The 16502-nt window shown below is 35.8% G+C and overlaps 1 protein-coding gene across 1 annotated transcript in view; it reads left to right on the top strand.

The window, feature by feature from the left end:
* Window positions 1-15990, top strand: part of CTTNBP2 (cortactin binding protein 2) — a gene marked incomplete at its 5' end in the record, with an annotated part of 84967 nt that extends 68977 nt beyond the window's left edge. The window contains 7 exons of the mRNA XM_010177704.2: window positions 2291-2469; window positions 5722-5927; window positions 6151-6336; window positions 8168-8228; window positions 9107-9239; window positions 11157-11258; window positions 14660-15990. Of these exons, the coding sequence (XP_010176006.2) occupies window positions 2291-2469; window positions 5722-5927; window positions 6151-6336; window positions 8168-8228; window positions 9107-9239; window positions 11157-11258; window positions 14660-14905 (1113 nt within the window). The remainder of the gene's footprint in view (window positions 1-2290; window positions 2470-5721; window positions 5928-6150; window positions 6337-8167; window positions 8229-9106; window positions 9240-11156; window positions 11259-14659) is intronic.
* Between the last annotated feature and the right edge of the window lie 512 nt (window positions 15991-16502).

Genomic DNA, 16502 nt, shown 5'->3' with positions numbered 1-16502 from the left:
GAAGTTGTTTTGAGCCAATAGGGCTGCTGAAGCTGGAAAAGAAGTCCAAAAGAGAATAAAGATGGGAAGTCTGTTTTAACATGAATAAATGGGATGGGAAATGAAAAGAAAGATGTGAGTAAAAGCAGAATTGTGGAATTTTGAAAGTTATTTGGAAGAAAACCATTCTAGTGTGATAGCAGATATTGCAGACAGTCAGGCAGTGTTTGATGGTGGGAAGAGGAGTTTAATTGAAACAGCTGCCAAGGAAAATAATCTTGGCAGCAGAGTTTTGAACAGGCTTAAAAAGGGAGATTGTTCTAGGACTAGAAAAAACTGTCAGTAGTGAAGAGTCTTGGTCTGGGACAACAGACCTACTGTCGGTTCTGAGTGTTCAGCTGTATGTATCTTGGTTATCCATGGGGATGTCATCTCCTGTACCCTGTGTGATAGTTCTCATCTATAAAAGCTTACTGATTCAAAGAGATCCTAAAGAGGAAATGTGGGATAACTGAGTATTTCAGTTATGATAATAAGGAAATTTAGAAACATTCCTAGGTATGCTTTAATATCAAGAACAAGAATACAGAATATAAAAAAAGAATCATGTGAAATGTATCAATGAAACTGTTAATAGATTACTTTTCTTAGATTCCTTTTTTTCAGGTGCATAGTTATTTGTAAGTACTTTTTTCTGTCTGAAATAATTGTTTACTTTTTTTCCCATGTTCTTTAAATCTTTGAGTTGCTATAGACGTAGTAAGATGGAACTGTTAGGAGTGGTTGAAGTTGGTATCTTGCAGGTATGCTATAGTGCTGGAATGAAGTATAGGCCAGAAGACCGTGCAATAAAAGTTTGTAGCAGAATTCTCTTCCATCCTCTTGAGGAGAAAGGTTGTATTCTAAAGCCTACACTGGAGAGTATCTAGTGATCTAAGCCCCTTTATAAAAAGACAGAAACACTTTGATCATACATCATTCAAGATCAAAGAGGAGAACTGTCTTCAGATGAGCACAAGGCCAAGAAATACAGCAATGCAGACAATTGCAGAAGCAGTGATATTCTGACTCATACACGGACAAAGTCTGGATCAAACTAACTCTGCCAAACTACTTTGGCTACCAGACCTAACAGCATCATGTAGCAGATGTCATTTTCAGGCTATTTTTGTTTAGGGTTAAAAGCAATCCTTAGTTTCACAGGTTAGAGTTTAAGAATGTAATAGTTTCCTACCTCTGACTGAAGTTGAACAGAATTTGAGTAGTAATCTCACTAAATTTATTTTCCCTAAGGCATATATGCAGATGGATGGTGGCTATGTGGAGGAAGAAGCCATGTGTCTTCCTATGTCTTCCCTAATTAAATAATGAATAAAAATGCCCAGTGTGCTAGTACCTTTTTTTTAAAAAAAATATATACATATGGCATATGCAAACTCCAAACTCAAATGCCAGTTAGTGTGGACCTTAAAATAGTGGATTCCAATGTTAAAAATAGAAGAAAGTCTAATCTGTTATCAAAATCTAAGGGAAAGTAAAAGCACATTTATTGTTTGCTCAATAGACTATTTCTGAGATCCTTGCATGTGCCTTAATGGTCTTGTTTTCAGAATAAAGCTCTTTTTCCATTATTTGGGCTATTAGGATATATGGGAACATCTTAAATGTTTTTTTTACATTAACCTTAAATTGTTCACCTGTAGACTCTGGCAAGAAGTCTGGCTTCAGTGCTGGCAAATACTATTCCTACTGCATCTTTTTATACTTCTTTTAATTAAATTGAGGATTTTTCTGGCACCAAATAATTTGCCTTTAACAAGGCAGGCTAAAAGATGTAAGTTTTAGAGGAAGGCATCTTTCCTTCATTGCTGCTAAGTATGAAATCAATATAGAAATCCACTGAGAACATGCTTGGATCAGACATTCCAGTTCAGTGTGATTGTATGTTCTTTTATATACTCTATTTATGTCATATATATTGCATAGGATACTGTAGATGCCTCTTGCAATCCTAATCTTAAACACCATAGAAAAAGCGTTGCTGCCAAATTCGTGTTTCAGTTTTCCACAAGAGCATAGAGACATGTCAGTTCATTGATAAGGAGAAATCTTTTCAAGTGTAGTTGGGGAAATAAGTTTTAATACAAGACTGCAGGATACTCCGTATACTCTGACCAGTTTTTGATTGCTCCTGATTTTCATAATAGCAATATATGAGGGGAAAAAAAACCCCACAAACCTTCTTGGGGTTTCAAGGAAAGTGTTTGCAGCAGAGGTCTTATGTTGTGTCAAACATCCTTTCTCTCTGCAGTTCAGAGGCAAAGTACCTCCTCCGTGTGATCCTGTGTGCAAGATCGTAGACTGGATTCTTGCTGTTTGGCACCAGCTGAACTCTTGCTTATCACGTCTAGGAGCGCCTGAAGCACTTATGGGGCCAAGACATTTCTTCTCTTGTCCTGTGGTGCCAGGGCACGGCCAAGCAACAGTGAAGTAAGATTTCTGTTTCCCATTTGACACTGCTCAGTAACGACTAGATACTTACCACAAATGTAGCAGTTACGTTTCTCCCAAAACCCATCTGACTCAGCAACCTTGAAAGTATTTCCGTAGAAGTTACTGAAAGTTTTAAGACTTTTGTTTGATATTTAATTACTAGAAGGGCAATTTTGAAGGACACAAGTGGGAACTGGGTATCTAACGCTAGTTGAAAGTCCGTCTCTTTTTGTGATCGTTCAGTTATTTTCTGACACAAAGGTTGCAAAGTATTACTTGTACTGAAATGGCTAATATCGCTCAACCCTTTAAAGGTTTTGTTCTTCATTTCAAGACAGCACTGTAAAGAAAGTTGTTCATTAGTGAACAGACCAAAATAAAGTTCAAGAATTCTGAGCTTGAAAAATTCGTAAAGTTTCCTTTTGAGGAAAGTTGTATATGAGGGAAATCGAGAGAAGTGGAATGATTTCTCACTCTTCTTAATAACTAGTGTCATTTTTAAACACATGTAAAATTTCACTGATGTATTAGCATAGTAAATAAGGCAGATATGTACTTCTTAGCTATACACATGGTTAGGTGTTCAGTAAAATAAAAGAAGAATTATGAAAATTTTGTCTGTTCTTGCATGGTGCATATTGCATCTGCTCACATTTCATCTTTTCTGCAAATGCTGGCAGGTGATACAAGAAGTAATTATGGAATTTTAAAATATATTAATTTCATACTAAGATGGTGTAGGGCTATATTAGAAAGGTAAGGAGCCCCTAATTAAGATTCAAACTTATTCAGAATTCAAATAATAGCACTGGTTTCTGGAGATGCAACATTGCTTTTCTCACTCTACTTCATAGCATTCTCCTTAATGTGGATGTCGCATTTTATGGGTGCTATGAAATTTTCTGGGTGCTAAGAAATAAAAAAAAAGAGTAAAGTATACCATGCATCTATCACCTGTCTTCCTCTGGAATTATGTCCTCTGAAATGTCTTAATCACTTATTTATTGCAGTGGCATTAGTAGAGGACAGAAAAACTATTATTTAGATACCTTATTTATGCATTTCTGAGTTTGGATTTCTCCTAAGTGTAACTTTGACTGGATTGACAATGCTTTACTTTGAGCATAACCTCAAAATGTCTTTTACAGTAGCAATACGCCATCTGACTCCTCATTTTAATGTAATTTTTGTTCACTAACAAACAATTTAAAAGCACGGCTCCAGTAGCACTTACTGGATGGAATAAATAGGTTTAATTAGCAGCTCACTGGTTGCTGTTATTTCAATGTAATTAACCCCTCCTGTCCTCTTGCCCCTCCTCTCCACTGTCCTGTTCTGCTGCTTTTTTTGCATTTGTTAAAGCTTCACTGAGTCAGTTCAATTCATTAAGATGGTAGACAGCCATCTAAAACTATTTTTTTCTAAGTTTGGTCTGGGTTTGTTTGGGCTAGGTGTTAGCATGGGGCAAGTGGTGGAAGCAGGCGGCTGGAAAGGGAGAGAGAAGGCATGACAGTAAATTGTTTCCTGCTGGTGCTGTTTCATGTAGCTGCACATGTTTTGGAGAGTAGTGTGAATAAATGAGTAAAATTTTAGCTACATCTTTTCTTGGTTTTGATCTAGGGAATTAAAGATAATGTTCCAACAGGAAAGAGTTTCACTTGACAGCTCTTTTTCAGGGGCAGGACTGTTCTATACTCTTCCTAAGCATCAACTGTATCAAAGAACTGGGGACTTGATCAAGATGAGTGTAAACATAAAACTGAATTTAAACACCAGGTTGGAATTTTATTTAGAGAGAATGGTGTAGTCCAGCCTATCACTTGTTAACTGTTAGATTAGAATGGGCTCAATGAATTTGCAGCTTTCATTTCGGACTGGTTATACTACCAGTATTGCAAAATGTCAAAAGCTTACATAGGCAGAAATGGAGATATAGGTATAGTTCTTTATTACTAAAATGAAAGCAATTGTTTATTTTGATAGCTTAACTCGGCTAGCAGAAGCAGACTGTATCTATATGGAACAGTATCTACAACATTATGCTAAGGAAGCTTCAAGGAGCATCTCCAATATGCATTTTACGTCTTATTTTAACAACTATGCTAATTATTTTTCTAGATAATGTAACTTTTACCAGGCTTATACCGGCACTTTGTAGCATGGATATATATAATTAAAACTCAATTTATGCTTCATAACTAGGATAATAGGATGGCTTCTCTGTATCAGTGTATCCAACAAAATGGTTCATTTAGGTCAAACAGACATTTCAGCCTTCGCTTTTTCTGAATGAATTTCTGCAAAGCTGGAACACAGCATTATAGCCTATAATTTCTTATAGACTCTCAGTCCTTACCATTTGCCTCCCATAAGAGGGTATAAGGGGAAAAAAAAAGAGAGTTGGATTTGATCTAAAAAAGATTGCCTCAGTGTCTGTTACAGATGTGAGCTAAACCCTAAGCCTGAAACTCCTAGCCTTTATCCCTTGAGAACTATAAGCTGTAAGATACAGCATTTATTTATTTCCTGATACAAATTTTTCAGTTTCGTGCTAAAACGATGTAATATTTCTGTCTTAGAAAAGCAAAAGTCCCAGAGGAACCATGTCCCTTTGTGTCAAATTTCTGTAATTAGACCCAGGCTCTAAAGCAGACAATCTGGAAAATTCACAGCATCCCAGAAACAGAGTTCAGCATAGAACAAGTTAGCAAAAGGAGAGTGAGAGCAAGGCAGCTGTACGAATACAAAGGTCTTGTAAGCTGGACAAGTTTGGAAGTGGAAGAATACTGGAAAGGGTGCAATCATAACTGAACACCTCCTTTTTCCCACTCTGGGAGCACATAGGTTATAAATGAACACCTGCAAGCATAGAAACTTCTCCATGCTCTGCAAAGGTGAAAGGGGATTTTTTTGTATATACATGAACACGCATACTTCTGGGACATTCTTTCGTTTAGCCTTAAAATGAAAAGGCTGTTTTATAGTCCTTATCTGAAGGAGGAGAAGCATCAGATGGTAAGTAGTTTGCCAAAGCAGCCTGAAGAAAGCACGGTCAAATGATTTAATATAAAACAAAACAAGTAAACCTTACCTTAAATAAAATAATTTCCTTTCTGACATGGAGTACAATAGGAAGTCCAAAATATATGTGCTTCCTGAAAATGCAAAATCTGATATGTTACCTAAACTACAAAATCCTGGGTTTTGATAATTTTCTTTTAAGTTAAGGAATTGTTGGTGTGCCTACAGGTGGATGTCCAAGTTATGGAATGCTGTGATAGCTCCCAGAGTTCAAGAAGCAATACTCTCCAGAGCCTCTGTGAAAAGACCATCTGTACCAGGACAAGCAATAGCAAAAAAAAATCCTAGCCAAGGTCAACAGGCTGTTGTTAAAGCTGCTCTCAGTATCTTGCTAAATAAAGCTGTTTTGCATGGCTGTCCTTTACCCAGAACAGGTAACAGTGAACAGTCTGAAAGGCAAGTAGTTGTACATTTCCAAGTGGGGCTTTTAACTGTTTAATTCCTTCTTTAAAACTTCCACAAAACATAACTGTAGTTATGATGGGAGGTGTGTAGTTAAAAGCATTTACAGTCACTAAACTAAGTAGTTGTATAAGGTAGTCAAAGAAAGACCATTTGCAACAGTCAGTTCTTAACATTGTTCTACTTTTGTTTCAGAGCTAGATAATTATATAGCAGATTTTAAGGGAGGAAATTTTCCTTTATCCGTGGTTTCAAGCTACAAAAATTGTAGCAAGAAAAGAGGTGAGAATGCTTCTTGGAGAAAAGTGAGCACAAGTCCTCGCAAAAAGTCAGGCCATTTATCCTCCCCATCATGGAATAAGCAGGAGACAAATACTGAAGGTAAAGCTTTCTATTTTGTATTCTGAAATAAGGTCTGGGGGTTTAAGCTGCATAGGTATGAGTCTAACTTTTCTTCTACATTGTGAATTAAAAATTCTCAATTAAAGACACTCATGTTTACATCTACCAGTAAAAAATTGCTTACTTTTTTTCCCAAAAAAAGATTTCTTTGTGACTGTGACATATCTTAATTAATTAGTTTTATTTGTTTGTTCTAATGCCTTTCCTGTTGTCTGATAATGAGGTAGGCTTTGGCTTAGACGGTGGAAGATTCAGCCATGGTTCTACCTCATATTGCATGGAATGGTGCTCTATCATTCTCTACCTCAATACTGGATGAGAGAAAGCTTCATCACTTGATTGGTACTCTTCAGTTCTGCACATAATTGACAATATACCTACTTTTTTGGGTTTTTTACATGTACTTCATAGCTTCACTACAGTAATTTCTATTGTCTGAATCCAAGTAAAAATAAATGAATACATGCATCCTCAGATCATGCATCCTTTGTTCAATCTTACTGGGTAAATTGAGTACAATAATCTAGAAGCCCTGTAGTGGAAGGACGAGATCTTTGGTTTTAAATTGAACATTTTTGTTTGATTTTCACTTGCAAAAATTGCAATTTTCAATTGCAAAAAAATAAACGTAAAAAATTCTGTATAGTGACAGATACTGTAATGTTTTCAAGAAGTTTCCACATCATTTTCAGTATGCTGCTTGGTAAAAAAGGCTTTATATGACTGAATCTGTGCATGTGTATTAATGTGAAAATTATATTAGTAGCTGAGACTTTTGATATGTCTTTTCACCTCAAGATCATAAGCCATCTAGCAAGCAGTTTACTACACAGGGATAACATCTAGATATGTGCAGTAGCAACATATAATTCTTCTAAAAGTATACATGTAGAAGGAAAACTTGGGGATGCCATAGCTTAATACAATATTGAACAGGAAAAATTCTAGAGGACAAAATCAGATCACTTATTTTGCTTACAGAAAGTGAAGGCCACGCCTCCAGAGAGAAGACTAGGAAGGGATTTAGAGAGAAAAAGGCTTATATACACACACATACTGTAGAAACAGTAAGATTCTACCCTTAGTTACCTCATACATAAAAGACTGAAATACTTGATGCCTGGTACTTTGTAATGTTAAATTGAGCTATTAATTTCTTCAGCTCTCGTTGGGAAGGAACTCTGCTTTTGTTGAACTGCAGCTCTTCTGACCTGATTTTGCTTGCCAGTTCTGTTTGAATTGTGAATTTACCTAATCCCGTTAAGGATTTAAGAAATCAAATTAATATAAACCAAAGTAGGATGGTTGATACTGTATCTTATACCTGAGAGTGTTCTTGGAGTTCAGCTAATATCTGTGAATATAAGTAAAAAATGGCATGGTTAATTTAGTTTTAGTAGCCTTCCGTTTCTGGCTATCAGAATCAAATGTTGTTCCTGATTCCAAGTAAGGGTAAGTTGTTTGATTTTACTTAAATGAAACATTTTACTGAAATGAAACAAACTTAAATCTTTTCCTGTTGACAACTGATTTCTCTTTGAGAGAACCAGTAAGGGTAGTCCAAGTGCCATGTGCAGAAACTTCATGCTCGGTCTTCTACAAAAACTTGGGCAACTCGTGCCCCATTTTGCCATTTTAGCAGTTCCTGATGACACTCTGTTTCAAGGGTTGTATTCTGATGTTTGACAGACTCTATTAATATAATTAGCCAGTAAATTGGAACACATTTTCCCTGTTTGTCAGAGATTTTAGAATAAAGAAACCAATGTCCATGATAACACAGTAATAAATCAATCTCTCTTTTGTGCAGGTACAAAATCTAGGACTATGTTGCAACCAAACTGTAAGAAAAGAGCTTCTCTTGCCACAAAGTAAGTTTTAATTTCTGCTTGGTGTTTGACTGCTGGCCAGGCTAAAACCACCACATTGTAACACTTAGCAAGCAATAAAGATGATAAAATTATGTTGCAAACCAGCACATTATAATGAATGGATGAATAGTTTGTGTTTGGTAATGTTTTATCTACATCTGAAGAAAGGAATCCTTTTTAATTTTCATTTCTGAGAGAAAATAAAATTTATGTACTTCGATATAATTTTAGGACCCATTTCTGTAATTCAAACCTTGCAGCATTACATGTCTTTCTATGTAACAGAGTAATCTCTGACTTAAGATTATTATGTAACACTCTGCCATGAAAAGCCAGCCATATGCTTTTTTCAACTGGCATTATATTTTAAAAACTCCTCTGACTATTTTAGCTTACTGAATGACAATTTAAAATGGTATAGTACATGCACTTCAGTCTAAATGATAGAGTTTCTCTAAGAAAGTGTACAAATTAGCCAGAGGGAGCTGCACTTGAGACTTTACTTCAATCTGAAACCTAGGTTCTACCATATTCACAGGCACCAAGAGCATAGAATACTTTTTTAAGTGTTTGGAATTAAGTCCAAAAAGGAGACTGGAATAAAATTGATTGCTCCATCTTAAAAAGAGGAGAACTTTAGAAGATAGTAGGCAGAAAAATCAAATCCTCTGTTAGAATTTTGCTAACAAAGATATAACAACCATTGACAACTATTGCTGTCACTGAATTAGATGTTATTTTCTTTCTGTTTGTGGTAGTAAAGGACATTTGGAAAGAAATTACTGTTTTCCAGGTGTGTATGATATTTATTTTTAAATTCTGCATCGTAGCTTAATTTTAGTTGTTCTCTCTGTTTGTTTGGGTTTTTTTTTAAACAGATCTTCAGAGAAGGATCAATTGAGAAAGTTAGATCTGGAGCAAAGACTGTCCCTTGGTTCTGATGATGAATTAGATCTTGTACAGGAACTTCAAAGTATGTGTTCCAGCAAATCTGAGCCTGATATAAGCAAGGTAAACACAACATTTTTAAATAATTTACATCATTGCTATATGCAGTTGTTTGCTATGTGTTTAAAATAAATTTTTAATTTACAAGCACTGCTTGAGCTGAAGAAAATTATTAAATTATTTAGGAATAAGCGAAAGTCAACTAATAAATTATACATTTGAGTGTAAATGTTGTGGTTTACTACAATTTTTTTTTTTAAATTACACCTTCACTATTTTTTCTTGTAGAGATTTTTGCAGTGGAGGCTGAAATTTCCAAGTTCATAAATGCTAGAGACAATAGCCTTCTCTACATTATTGCTCCCCACGTTATCTTTCATGCTATCATTGCTTCTACTGGGAAACTTGTTTTGTAGTCTTAAAGCCATAGAAAGTTTTTCCTAATATGCATTACACATTTGATTTGTTTAATGTAATCTCATCAGCCACTGCAGAACTGGCTTGAAGCTCCTCTGCTGTGCAGGCAAAATTCAGTGTTGCTGCCAAAGCAAGAAAGAGTGGATTTGGCCTAATTGTTTTTCTGTAACAGTGGCAGAAGAGGGTGAAGGATGCTTGCAAGGCTCCTAGGTTTGGGGCTAAGTTCTATGGGAGGCCTGTTGGAGCAGAGGGTGGAGCCATGGGTCTCTCATTTTGAATTCTACACCAAAAGCATACAGTTCTCCCTGTAGCTGTAGCTATTTATTCCTTTCCTTCTTTCCTCCTAGCACAGCTGAAGTAGATGGCTGTGACAGCAGGCTGTGTTCACACCAAAGCAGATATTCCATATCTTTTGAAACACAGATAGAGTCAGTCTTAGGCTATTGTCCACTTATGCTGCGCATTTACACCCTCTAGGATCTCCCTGAACAGCAGTTCCATTAGTTTTGCTTTATTAAGTATTCTGTTTATTCTTGGAAGTCCACCAAGTTTTTATTAAAAAAATAAATACTGTGTTTGGGAAGATTTTTTAACCTATTTAATGAAATCCTTTATTATGGTGGTTTGGTTTGGGGTTTTTTTTGAAAGTATTTACAGTGCTTGCATGAATCACATGCACCAAGCTGGCAAGCTACTCACTAGTCAGTTAGCAGGGAATTACCATATCTATCCTTGAAAGAATGGGATGTGCCTAAAGAAATGGTAACCAACTTAAAATTGTGCTTAGTAACATGTAAAGTCTAATTGCTCATTGTTGACAATTCAAGGAAATATGAGTTTGATAAGGAAGGAGATAGATGTCACTGTCTTTTGTTCAGTTTCCTCACCATGGGTGGAACCATCCATGGCTGGAACTTCTGTTGTTAATTCCCTAGCTGCCCACTAGAGCCTTACGGAAGTGAGGGTGCTGTTGCATGTTGTCTTTGAGTGATGTAATTTCAGGCTGCCATCAAAATAAGTGCTTCTACTCTCTAAATTGCCCTTTCATTCAAATATGTTCCAGCTGCTTCTGTTATATTGGGATTGAGTACTTTTGCACTTGCAGAGTTGAATATGCTCAGCTTGCCCCAGGATAAAATACCTGGTTTTCAGTGAGGACAGAAGGCTGATCACACTCTATCTGCTATTGCTTGATCACAAAGTTTGATGGAAAATAGTAGGAAAGAAACATGGCAGGAGGAAGAGAAAAGGATTATTCCTTTTTGTGAGGTTCCTGGGGCTGGATAGCATTTAGTGGGAAACTGCCCTTAAGCTCCACTGGATAGTATTGCTCTGGAAATGTATCTTCCTCTGATAAGTGTTGATGTGAAATCCCTCTATCTCCCATCTCCTACGAATGCACTCAAGAGTAAAGGAAAGACATGTTATTTGTTCTTTGGATATTTATGCATTGCATTACACAGAAACTACACGAAAATATAATCAAGACTGCAAAATTTGGCCAATTTAAACATCTCTGCTGTGAATAATTGAAAAAATCACCATTTTCTTATATTTTTTTAGATTGCAGATTCTAAGGATGAGATATTGATGTTCAGTAACTCTCAGAAGAGTCCTGTGTTTTCAGCAAGTGGTACAAACTCAAGTAAAACAACAGCACAAAAGGTAGGTGAAACAAGTTTTGTAGTAGGATAGGGAAGGTGTCTTGAGTTTCTCCAAAATCTGAATTCCTGATGAGATCCAAAGAATTAGTGTTCCAGTGCCCTGTTTATTACAAGAGTAAACTGTCATGATTCTTAGGAAACTTGTTAGATGTACCGTGCCAAGTTTCTTCCATGTGTCTTAGTAGAAACTAAAGATTTATTAAACAATGGATGTATTTGCTTCAGTTTTCATGTTTACATAAATCCATCTCCCTAGGCCAAGTATTGTTAACATTTCTTTGACATTATAAGTTATTTGCATCAGATTTTGAGATAAATAAAAGCCTCAGATTAATTTTTTCCCCCAACTCATATTATTCAGTAAGTTTGCAAAAGCACAAAACTTTTTAAAATTCTTAATGTAAAATCACTGGCTCGTGGTTTATTTTTGTACCTTTTTTTTTTTTTTGTGATTACCCAAATATATATAATTTCAAACCCCTGTTTTCCTAGGTGTTGTTAGCTAAGTAGAATTGAGCTGCTCTGGTGTCCAAGCTCTCAGTGGTAGAAATTTTGAGAAAACCCGGTATTACCAGAGTTTGTGAAGAATAGCATTTTCTTTTTTTAAACAGGGATTCAGTTTCTTTTTTCTACCTAGCTATTTGATGTAATATACAGTTGTCTTGCCATGTTATTTATGAGAAGTCAAAAGAAACCCTGTAAGTTTGGTGATTCTGGGGAAAGATACTCTAAATGTAAACAAACTTTACTAACTTCAGAGCCGTTTCAGAGTGGGAAGATAAGCTGATAAGATTATAGGTCCCCTATCCTTTCTTCTTCTTTTCAGAAATTGAAATCATTATTTGTGGGTGCTAACTTCCCTACTAAATATGAAGATGAAATTATATCCTGCTTAGTTTTCATTCTTTGGATAATAAAGTAAAAATTGTGCTTTCTCTGTTGTTACACTTGTTTCCCTTTTCTTTCTTGCTCCTTGTTTTTGAACATCAAGAGAGCTTCTGAGCACACGGCTCAATTAACCTTCGCCAGGGCAGAATCTGTTGTCCATGTTCCCTCAATAGGGGCTCTCAAGTCCAATCCAGACACTTTTATCTGACTGCAATAAATTGTTTCCTAGAGACACTCTGTTTTCTGCAGGTACAATGAAGTAGCCCTGAAAATGGCTGAACTTGCACACCTAAGCATTAAAGAAACTAAGTTAGATGAGATTACTTGCTACCCTTGCCATCATATTTTTTCATATCCAAATATTCAAAATGTTAGAATATTTTCTGTAATTTTACTTACAATCCAGAGAACAGTCTCTGCCGAACAGAAACGATTTTAACATTGCAGGTCTACATTTAGATATGCTGCTTCTGAATATTTTTCTAAATACATTAATTTCAGACATTCCAAAACAGAGCTTCACCTAGTAGTGATGCCTGGATAGTTTGGTAAGTCAGCTGACCTACCCATTCCTACTATAGATTTTTCCTGGTGAATTTTTTTTCTTTTAAAATTCCTTCTGTCAATGTAAAGCATAACTATATTGACTTTGGAGGTAGACCAGCTTAGCTACCTTTGAGTTTTTTTTAAGAACCAAACTGTAAAAAAATGGATTTCCCTTATCTTTGTGGGGAAGTGTTGGCCAAAATGAAGGGGAAGCAACCCAACCTTTTGCTACAAGGGAAGGAGGTCTAATTGAATGAGAAGCTTTGTTTCTACATTGAGTCATTACTGCAACAAATTTATCAAACATCTGGAAGAGCACAGTCTCAGTTTGGAAGCAAAGTCAAACTTGTAGAGGCAATTGTAACAATGGTAAACCTATGCAGCTGCAAGAACTGGTGTCTGAAAAAGAGTCTGAGATTAGAAAAGCATTCTTTTCTGAAAATAAATAGAATTCTGTAGGTAAAAAAAGCAATACTGCATGAGCAGAAGAGATCTTATCGACAGTAATGAGACAAATTTCTTAAAAGGGCAACATACCCCTCTTTTAACTGGCTGGAAATAAAAATGCTTTCAAGTGTGTGAAGGAAAAAGGGAAAACTGGTAAGAGATGCAAAATCTTTGATCCAAGACACAAACAAATAGATGGAGAGAGATGAAGAGAAGGCTGAGGGGGGTGACCTCATCGCAGTCTACAGCTTTCTCAAGGGGGGCAGCAGATGGGGAGGTGCTGATCTCCTCTCTCTGGTGACCAGCGATAGAATGCAAGGAAATGACATGACGCTGTGTCAGGAAAAGTTCAGACTGGACATTAGGAAAAGGTTCATCATTAAGAGGGTAATTGCTCCCTGGAACAGGCTTCCCAGGGAAGTGGTCACGGCACCAAGCCTGTCAGAGTTCAAGAAGCATCTGGACAATGCTCTTAGTCACACAGTTTAGTTTTAGGTAGTCCTGCAAGGAGCGGGCACTTGGACTCGATGATCCTTATGAGTCTCTTCCAACTTGAGATACTCAATGATTCTATAGAATCCAAGGATTAATAAGGAATAGACAGTGATGAACAGTCCGTTTTCATGCCACCAACCTTTCCTTGAAGAGTAGTACCTGATGGTGAAAATGAACTTTTTAATACTGCTTCCCAGAGAGTGATCTGGATTCAACTGATGCTAACCATTAAGGTCCTGATTCTCCTTTCTTGTCAGTGGAAAGATGGGCAGCTCTCAGGAAAGATAATTGTTAGTGGCCATCATAAAATGGCTCAACTAACCTCTTTCTCCTTGACTATAAAGGAACAAAAACTGACAACATACCTGACTTTGTCACTTCAGGTATCTAAATTTGAGCAGGGTGAATATGATCCAGTTTTTAGGTATGTAGCTTCTTAACACAAATAATTTGAGATGATAAAATCTAATTTATAAGAAATCAATCTTATAAGATTATGGATGAAACTGTAACTAGCATTTCAACTTCCATTCTTGAAGCATTATTTTTATCATGCTATTTTGTTATTATTCGTGGCTTTGATGGTAAAAAAAGTAAAAATCTGTATTGAAGCTGTAAAGCTGAATTTTCAGCTCATAACTACCTAGATTTCCATTTTTTTCCCCTTTTAGCTGTGGCTACAGCTGTCATTTTTCCACAGTAATGAAAGAAACAACATCTTTTTTTTTTATTTGGATACTTCTGAAATTAAAATCTCTGAGAATAAAATTTAAGTTCTTTTTCACTGGCAATGCAAAAACCTCCTTGACTTATTTTTGATATTCTAAGATGTTGATGATATTTCCTTTCAATGAAAGAAACAAAAAAGAGCCGTAGTTTGTTTGCTGAGTAGTAAGAAGCTGTCATATTAAGCTGCAAAAGGTTGTAAATAACAAGGCTTCTGTGGGGCTGGTAGGATTGATTGGTTGTTTTTCAGGTCAAATGGCAGTAATTATTTATACAGAAAATGCTTTTTTTCACTCATAGGATGGAATGCGTCCTCTCAGCAGCAGTCGAACTGTGGAAAGCAGCAACAGCAAATCAAAGACAGAGTTGGGTGTTTCAAGAGTTAAATCTTTTCTTCCTGTTCCTAGAAGTAAAGTCACCCAGCCTTCTCAGAATACTAAAAAAAGCAGCAGCAGTAATACAAGGCAAATAGAGACAGATAATAACACAAAAAGAGAGATTTGGAATTTGCACAAAAAAGAACAAATAGAAAAATCTAATAAATAAACCTGCCTACCATACAATTTTCTGTGTTCATATAATCTCTATTGCAGAGAACCAAGTACTTAAATGTAAATATTTTTAAAAAATAAAAGGTTTCCCTGTAGTGTAAAGTTTGTACAGGACCACAGTTTTATTTCTATGTAAATCAGCTGGAAATTATATTGATTTAAACTTCAGAAATGGGCAGTTTTGCCACCTTCATAGATTTTTTTTTCTTCTTTTATTATAAAAATTACTCATTTAAATGATAATATTCAGGGGTGTTACCAGAGCATTCTGTTTCTGTATATACTGTACATAAATATATTCTATTAAGTTCATGTGTTAAACTGCATTCAGATGAGTTGCACAATATGTACAGCAATGGCTTAAAGCTATTGTACATGCATTTTAAAGACATGTTTTTATCTTCATTTAATGAAAAATTAATGGAATGTGGCAATAACTAAAATGATTGGAAATGCAGATCAATTACTTTCAACTACAAGCCATATTAAATACTTTGATTTCCCCATCATCTGCCTGCTGAATTGTGATTTTGCTTCTCCCAAGCTTCTCTTCATCTAAAATTTCATGAATTTCTGTTACAACTTTTATCTTTTAAAAAAGGAAAGAGATTGAGAAATTAAAATGCAATAAAAGTTATTTTTCTCAGACTCTTATTCTTTGATAGAATTGAAGAAAATGTGATCATTTATTAACTTAGTTTTTCTTTTTTACTGTAAAAACTTTTATATGCTTCATTAATGTTTTAAAAGTGTCCAAGAAATAATACTGTTTTACAGAAACAGATTTTACTGAAAAGGAATTTGAGCACATGCTTAACTACAGTATTATCAGAGATAAAGTAGTAGCGATAACATGAGTTACTGTGTAATTATCAATTTCTATTGCGGATTTAAGATGTAATTGCTGTGAAATTATACTTGAGTTGCAGTTAAAATTAAGTCTTTATAATTTTTCCCCCCACTACAGAAGTAGATCATGTTCCCAACGAGGGAGAGTTTCTACAAAGGGAATATTTCCCCAGTCAGTACCTGCAGTACCTGCAGTTCTGTACTTGTGAACTGTAATAATGTGGAAACGGTCGCTGTCTCGATACCTGATCTGGTAGGCAGAGGAGAGTGCAGAGTTCTCCTGAGATCAGGCTTAGATGCCTGCCGAAGGGCTCCCAGGAGGTGGTGTGGAGAGCTATGGCAGTAACATGGTCATGCCTATAATTTCCAAAGTAACATTTTTCACAAGGTAAGTCTGGAGGAGGAAAGGATCACCTCACTGTTTCCTGACACTTCACCTTTATATGTAAAACAGTCACCCCAAACTCGCATCAATAAAATTTTTGTACTGGGTATTGTCTGTCTTTCTATCTCTTAGTTTGTATGTGTGTGTTATCTCTATTGATACAGCATATTAGAAACTTATTTTTGTAATAATTTCCTGCACAGTGTATTTGGAAAGTACCATGTCGTTCGGTAACCACTGTTTTACTAAAACTTGAATTTCTTGTTTGATAGTAACGTATAACTGGATACAGATGATTTCTGTAAAGGTTGTTTTGTTTTTTTTTTCCTGCAGTAATTTTGGTGCTGAAAAATGGGTT

The sequence above is a fragment of the Antrostomus carolinensis genome, unplaced genomic scaffold, assembly GCF_000700745.2.
Source record: "Antrostomus carolinensis isolate BGI_N321 unplaced genomic scaffold, ASM70074v2 scaffold5461, whole genome shotgun sequence".
Taxonomy (NCBI): domain Eukaryota; kingdom Metazoa; phylum Chordata; class Aves; order Caprimulgiformes; family Caprimulgidae; genus Antrostomus; species Antrostomus carolinensis.
Note: the sequence above shows the minus strand (reverse complement) of the source record. Positions and strands in the feature narration are given on the sequence as shown.